Here is a 7,969-nt window from a genome sequence, read left to right as displayed (position 1 = left end):
ACTGACTCTATTAACTACATGTAGACATTTAAGCTTAAAACTGCTGATCACCCATCGCTTGGATTAGCCTGGGAACTAAAGAGCCAGCTGCTCACACATTTTGCTTTGCACAGCTCCTCATAGTGGCAAGTTTTGCATATCAAAACCTGAAGGAAACTGAGTCATCCCAATCTGCTGTACTTCGCCACAATGTTTAACAATTTTAAATGCAGGAAAATTCTACCTCAAGAAAGCGAAAGAGGTGAATAGACCTGGGTTAAGTCCTGTCAGGCTGAATTTAAGGAGTTCCAAGTGCTAGTTTATCTCCCAGAACCATTCTGCGAGGCTCAACCCTCTCTCCCATATTAACCCAATTTTCACAACACTAGAAAGATCTGCTAGAAACACTCCCTTCCACATCTTTGTAACTTCACAGCTCTACAGTTTGAGCTGCTCTCATCCTACTTGTAACAGCTTTAATTCCTGTGACAAATGGGAAAAAAACCAACCAAACCAGCCAATTTTTCATGGTCTATTCTCAAGTCAGTGGCAGATATGTTTACCTCTACCAGGTTTCTTTTCTTGATAATTTTTCATCAGTAGAAATTGCAGCAGGGAATCAAAACCCTTCCCACCTCCCTTTCTCATTCTGGCATGCTTAAAAATATAATAATATAATATTGATTCAAAATTAAAAGAGCCAGCGTGTTAAAGCAGCATACCTACACATCTATAATAACTACCAGGGAGCACAGTGGGAACAAGCACGCAGAAGCCAGTGAAAGCCTTCCTTGTTTACATCTGCATAGCCGTTCCTTCAGTATTTCTGAGTTAACAATTATAGAGGATGTATTTTTTAAACGCAAACTGCATAGTTTATACATTATAAAACCATGTTTACATTTTATCCATACTGCAAATATTAAAAGCAGAAGGTTGGGATGATTCCATTAAGAAATAGTGAGAAGTCATAAATTAGCATAGAAAACATGCGTTATATCAAGAGATCCCAAGCAGTGGTTATTTGTGCATTATCTCAACATCATCCATTAAGTTATCCATTTATATAGTTTGGCACTGGTATAAATAAAAAAGGCTTTTTATATTTATTGCTATTTTAAAATGGTAAAGACTGAAAAACTTCATGGAACCGTTTGGATACGGGAATGCTACTTGAGAGTTGGTATATGATTTTATAGACTGGAATTCACTGTGCATTCATTTACAACTCTGTCAACTGAGCTGAAGGTATACAACCATTTAGTAAAAAAGAAAGTCACAACCCATATTAACACTAAGGTAATGTATAGAGCTGGTATTTTAACCACTGAATGGGGTACCCGTTCCTATGGAAGCTGAGATCAGCTAGCAAAAATGTGTTCTTTTGTACTTTTTTAAAGCAGCATAAAGTTATTTTCATGCTTCCAGCATTACAGGCAATACATCCTTCATATCATTTTAGACCATGATCAGTCAGGTCTGCAACAGAGGAGGATGGTATAGTCCACTGTTTCAGGGTAATAGAGCAATCACCAGAACAGGTAAAAGAAGAAAACCCTCTTCCACAATTGTTTCATTATGTGGAATTAATAGAGATGCATTAACAGGTTTTAAAGCTTTTTTTTAATTATTATTGAAGAAGGACAACAAGCATTCAACATGTTTCTCCAATACCCCCCCACCTCCGAAATATTCCTAGGCTTCACAAAGAGTTCTGAACACTTTATTTAGAAAAAAATATGAGAAACGTATTTTTTCCCACTGATTCACTTCTATCTGGAATTTTACTTGCATAAAAGAGAAAGACCAACAGTAGTTTTAAGTCACCTTTTTTTGTTACAGTAACATGACTTGCTTAATATCAGTTTATTCCTCCTTCTCTAGCAGCTGAGACTACGCACACCAGGGGCAATCTGGCTGAGGTAAGAGCTACAGGTCAGAATAAAAACAAGGAGCAGTCAGACATCCTGCCTCTGTCATAGGACGGTTACCAGGTAGCCTGCTAAATGAGCTTTCTGCATCAAAAGGTAGTGCAAGGTAAGTGTAATATTTTTAGGCCCGAATTACTGTCCCAGAAGCTACTAAATAGGACTTACATTTCCACAAACTCACCATAGAAGTAACCATGTAAAACACAATACTTGTCTAAATTACAGAGTTTATTATTATTATTATAGTTAATCAACTGTCATAGGATGCACTAAATTTTTCCCTTAGGTATCCCCTATATAATAACAAACATATAGGAGGAGCATGGATGACGCAGGTATTTCGCAACAGTTGAGGGACTCGTTCCCGACTGTCCTGCTGGCTGTCAGTTATTCTCAACTTGCTTTCAGGAAGATGAGTGCAATCAAGGCAGTTGGTAGGTGCACACCTTGCAACATTTTATGTACTTTTATTATAAAGGAGTAAGGCACGTTATTTGTAATGTGGATATTTCCTTCGGCTTGCTCATTATATCATAAGGTTTACGAAGCATGAATGATACCAACTTTGGGGTTTTTCTCTGCTTCATAGTAAACTTAACCCTCCCTCAAACAATGAAAACACAACAACTTTGGCGCACAAGAACTTCAGAGCACAAAGCGAGTTTAAACCCCAGTTGATGACCACCAACATGATATGAATTTTCAAACACAATCTGAAAAACCATTATATTTAGAATTTTTGCACTTTCCTCCTCACACAACTGGCTTTAAATGGTGCTCTACTTCACAAGATGCACAAATACCGTTTTGAGAAGAAAAAACAAATGCACATTTGCTAACAATAGCAAATTCAAATCTTGCCCAAAGAACACAGCACAAATTAAATACTTGTAAGAGGAAAATTAAAATTCTGGTATCTAAGTAGGTTACCTAAGAGAAACCACAAGAACACGAGAAAACAAATTACTAAGTAAACAGTGATCAGACATGGATACATGTAAATCCACCTAACCTTTCTGGAGGTGAGTAAGCAGCAGTGCTTCATAATCTTCTTCAGGTATCAAAAGAGTTTCCAAGAGACTCTCGACTTTATGCAGTAGTCAGACATTTTAAAATTTCATAATTAATGACACTTAGACTTCTTCCAGTGTGAGCAAAATGGAAAACCAACACACTTAAAATCACTGCAGGAATATTTTTACAGTCATCCTTTATATCACATACCCTGGTGTCAGAGATCAGGTCCCTCCACCGCTTTTTTTTTCTTCGGCAAAATGTATCTGCTTACAGCTGGATATGCAGATTTTCACAGATACAGATAGTTAGAGTACAGGCAAGGAGGAACAGCTCTTGTGGGATCGACTCGCACCACATAAAACCAAGCAAACCACCAGCCCTTTTTCACGCTCTGTGAATAAGTCACTCTCTTAAATTATGTTGCCAACCATACAATAGTCTATGAGTGTTTCTCATTCTCTAAACAGTTTATGCTGAAATTTTCCCCAAAATTCACATCTTAGAACTGTACGGTTCCATTATTTTAATTGATTAAATATAGCTTAGCAGTGTTAGCGTAAGAAAAAGAGATTTAATGGCATCAAAATCATTCCAATTAAATCAAGTAAGAAAATGTTGCAGTGCACTTCAGCCAAACCGTCACAAATGATACGTTATATAAATACAGACAGGAGGTAGCTGACAGCTCCAAAGCCACCAGTTCTGGAAGTGCCCAATTTGTCTAAAAAGCATAAGCTGACAACTACTAAGTAAACAGTTCCATTTAAAAAAAAAAAAACCAAACACCTACTTTATTGCTTTTAAAGGTTCATTCTTTACATCAGAAATAGGCAAAGGCATATTGAAGAACCTAGCTGTTGATGGCTTTTGATTATATCCACTTTTTTAAAATAACCACTAGATAAAATTTTGAATGCAAACAGCTGACTCTCTCCCAATGCTACATGTTCTCACCAAAATGAACAAAGGCTAGCATTTTCCAAGGGCGAAGGGCGGAACACGGACCAGGAAAAGAAGGTATAATTTCCAAAAGGATAGCATTAACTGCTTTCTAATGAGAAATCAGTACACAGAACTAAAACCAGTGTTCCCACCAGACAGAATACATCGAAAAAACAGACCAACAATTGCAGGAGAGGCAAAAAGCACTCTAGCTACAAAGACAGTGGTGTCACAGCACAGGATACATGCAATGCAGATGGAAATACGATCATCTGTATTATAGGTGTAATTTTTATTAAAGCTTCCTGAAGTTTCTTTTTTGTGTTTTTCAGAAAAGGCAAAAGTAGGATAAGAAAAAAAGGCAAGAAACATAGAAGAGGAAAAGATGCAAGAAAGAAAGAATGAGGGCAACAACTGCAAAAGCAAGACAGAGGACTGAGAAGTAGGACAGACTTCAGCAGTGTGGTCTGAAAACCGCTCAGAGGTCAAGTAAGCGAAGTGAAAGTTACACTCATTTCTCAAAGAATCTGGAGGGGAGGTAAAGTGGAGGTGTGTAGGCAAGTGTTTTTTGTTTTTATTTTGGAGTTGGTTTTGGGGGTTGTTTGGGATTTTTTTTAAAGTTATATATATACACACACAGTGCAAGCTTGTCTAAAGAAGCAGTACTACAGATGTCAGAACTTAACTCCTCTGCAACAAACGGAATACCTTGACCTCTCAAGTAAACTAAGCATACAAAAGTGGCAAGAATAAAAGGTGCACTTAAAACCAGCAGCAATATTATGTTTGGCTTTTCACTACTTCTGCAAGTTACTGTACATATATTACATCACTATTATAGAAATGGCACAGCCTCAGACACTTTCCACATTTTATTTACATTTTAAGACTAACTTTAATCTCAATCACATATCCATACATTTCCTTTGTTTCACTAAAACTTAAATGCATGGTTTATTAGAACAAAGACTGTAAACAAATATTTGCCATGTCCGATACATGTAACACACAGGAGCTGCTTAACAGAAATCAATCCCCCCATTTTATAAATACAGGTATCAAAACAATCCTGAACATACTTTGTGACACTACTAGTAGTCGGCACCCACACCCTTGCAAAATTAAACAAGATGAGCAACGGTATTCACTGTACCTGCTACTTCAAAACAAATTTAACTGCAGCTCTTTTACTAAGCAAGATGGATAAAGCATGCCATTTATATTTTGCCTTCTCAAGAGATTATTTTCAGAAACGTACATTATTCCACAGCAATCTGACACTTTCTGTCATGCTTTCATCTTGTAAAACCTGAATTCCAATTTTAGGCTATTTCAGGCTTATGCTTAAATGACAGTGCCTCGATAAGAGAAAAAAAATAATTGTGCTGCCTTTTTCTCCCATAGTGCCTGAAAACATATTGGGCATACATATAATATATATATATTCTTACAAATGTCCAGGTCATGTATACCAGCTGAAATTCTTTTAATGTGTGGGTGTTTGCATTGTGAGATTTAATCAAGACATTAACATGAGTAGAAGGTTGTTGTTTTAAGACAGAAGTTTGAGAATCGGCTAAAATTAATTGTTGTAAGTTTGTCCCTCTGGAGGTTGTGGAAGCTTCATATTTTCTTTGGACATCATTAGACGTCTTAGCTCTTGAAGTACAACTTTAATGCTATAAGAATTTTGCCATTTTGCTAACACTGGTATGCTCCGCGCATCCACCTAGAAAAAGAAGAGGGAGTTTTAAGTTATGACAAAATACAAAATCTCCACATAAATAACCGCTATTGACCTAATTGTTCTAAGAAAGAGTCTAAGCATTCCCTGACACTTTCTCTATGGGATAAAGTCCCTCTGTTCATAAAAGTTTTCCTTAAAATATATCATATACTTACATACAGGTTCTGCAATAAAATCCATGCAGGTGAACCCTTCCATTTGTGCTGACACTAATATTAGTGAGAAGGAAAGGGGCGGGGGGAGGAGGAGATCAGTGAACCGTTCGCTCCAAAACTGGAGCTGTATCTTGTAAAACATATTAATTTGTTTCAAATTACCCCCCAAAACAGAAGAAAGTAACCACCTTCATTATGCCAATACATACATGTGGGGTTTCCTCAGTTCTTTAAAAGAAACTGCCACACAGGAGTTTGTAGAATACCTTTCTAAAGGAAAATTTCCCTTGTTTGTCCCTTGCTACAAGTATCATTAGTCATTTATTTCACATCGATATTACATGATGCTTCTGATACATCCAGAGTTGTGATGTATACTAAGAAACAGCTTGAAATAACTGATTCATAATGTTTGGACATCTTAGTTCTTTGCATCCTTCTTACAGTAAGTCATCTTACGGAGCCATGAAGATTACTATACATCACTTACCAATTTGAATATGAACTGAAAGGAAAGGACATGGGACTTCTCCTATGCGCTTATAAAACCTGTGGGACAATTTACACAATGATATTATAACAGAGAGGTTTCCATAGGAAAGTCAGCAATTGAAAGTCAGTTTGGGAACCGTTTTGGCAGCAGGTAAGTCCTGGCCACCCAGCCCCTGCAAGGAGGAACTTAAGACAGAGGGGCCTACAACTGTGCAACTGCAAAGCCAGCCCATGGGCAGGAACAGGGGGCTATTGCATGCTATGAATTCCATTGGCAGAGTAGCACAAGCAGCCCACATGGCTATGAAAGTGCTGGAAACTACTGCTTTATGATTTAGGCAGCATGAAAGATCAAGAAGTTTCTTATCCAATCTTAATTAGGGCAAACTGAAAGAAAAAACAACACTGGAATCAGAAGTAAGAACATTAACACAGATGTTTTATTTCCAGATTGTTCAAAGTGAGGCTGAATATTTTTGGAACACCTTTCTGTAGGGGGAGACAGAAGCCAAGGTTTAACAACATGCTGGCTTGGGCAGCAATACTAACCCAAGAAACTTCTGCTGCCTCTCACTAGGCACTTGTTCCTTTAACAGTGCTACTGCCTATCAGCTCAGGTGAACCATGGCATGTATGTGGAGCTACTTTCTGACCACCTTGGAAAGAAGTGCCTAAGCAGGATCCTTGATCCGATTCACAGCTCAGCACTGTAAGTGTCTCTCTTCACACAAATAATGTTCTGCTCAGAGTCAGGAACCCCTTAAAGTCAGCAGAGCTGCCAAAGACAGCATATGATAAAAACACACTATAGAGGGCAGTCAGACTACTTGATAATTATTACTAAACATTAATAAATTAGGAAGAAAAAGAGCACCAAAAGGAAAGCTCCATTATGCAGCAAGATCATGCCAGTTAAAAATACATGTGAGCATGTGAGTTAAGACAGAAAGGTTTTGAAAGTAACACTAGTCAGACCATCACTGTAATTCCTGGACTACGACTACTACTTTTTAAAGTTGTATTTGGTTTAATGTGGTAGATAAAAGAGGCAATATCAGAGCAGAATAATCTTTGCAACTGGAAAAGAGGTTCTCTTTTCTTAAAGAGCAGACTATTAGATAAAACCACCAGTGAGTAAGAGGGAAATTCTGATAAGCGATCACCTCTGTTATCAAGTAGCAGCTTGAGTAAGGCATCATTTAGCCTGAATCTTTGTTCTGAGGTACCAAGCTCTTACAGATTTCTTCCTCTCCAATTCTTCTAGCTAAGATTAAAGGAAACTCCAGAGTTTCTATCCAACGAGCTGGACCCAGCAAACTAGGAACAACATGCATTTGTTTCAAAAGTTAGAATAGTAAATGTTACACTACTCAAAACTGTTCTCCATATAGAAAATGCCATGAGAAATGCATGAGACCACCATTTTTCCTCACAGGGGCCTACAGAAAGAAGAAAAACTTCATGGTGGTTAAGTATCACAGTAACAGAAGAAACAAGGGCTCAGATCTTATGCTCACTTAGCATATAGCTGCAGATGTTTAAGAGTATATTTCCCCCCTCTCACACAGACACGCTTATTAATATTTGTTAACACTTCTCTGCAGCTAACCTGACATCCTCTTCAACTTTGCAAAACAGAACAAAATGTGAGAGTACTCCCTGAATGCTTTGGTGTAAGTCCTTTGGCAGACTAGCAGTTTAAAAAA

At 37.6% G+C, this 7,969-nt stretch overlaps 1 protein-coding gene across 4 annotated transcripts in view; it reads right to left on the bottom strand.

The window, feature by feature from the left end:
* Positions 1–4,726: 4,726 nt before the first annotated feature.
* The window catches only part of UBE2V2 (ubiquitin conjugating enzyme E2 V2), a 29,461-nt gene continuing 26,218 nt past the window's right edge, over positions 4,727–7,969 (bottom strand). For all 4 annotated transcript variants that reach the window (XM_075084992.1, XM_075084991.1, XM_075084994.1 and 1 more), the window contains one exon: positions 4,727–5,598. In XM_075084992.1, the coding sequence (XP_074941093.1) occupies positions 5,452–5,598 (147 nt within the window). In that variant the 3' untranslated portion in view covers positions 4,727–5,451. The remainder of the gene's footprint in view (positions 5,599–7,969) is intronic.

The sequence above is a fragment of the Phalacrocorax aristotelis genome, chromosome 2, assembly GCF_949628215.1.
Source record: "Phalacrocorax aristotelis chromosome 2, bGulAri2.1, whole genome shotgun sequence".
Classification (NCBI taxonomy): Eukaryota; Metazoa; Chordata; class Aves; order Suliformes; family Phalacrocoracidae; genus Phalacrocorax; species Phalacrocorax aristotelis.
Note: the sequence above shows the minus strand (reverse complement) of the source record. Positions and strands in the feature narration are given on the sequence as shown.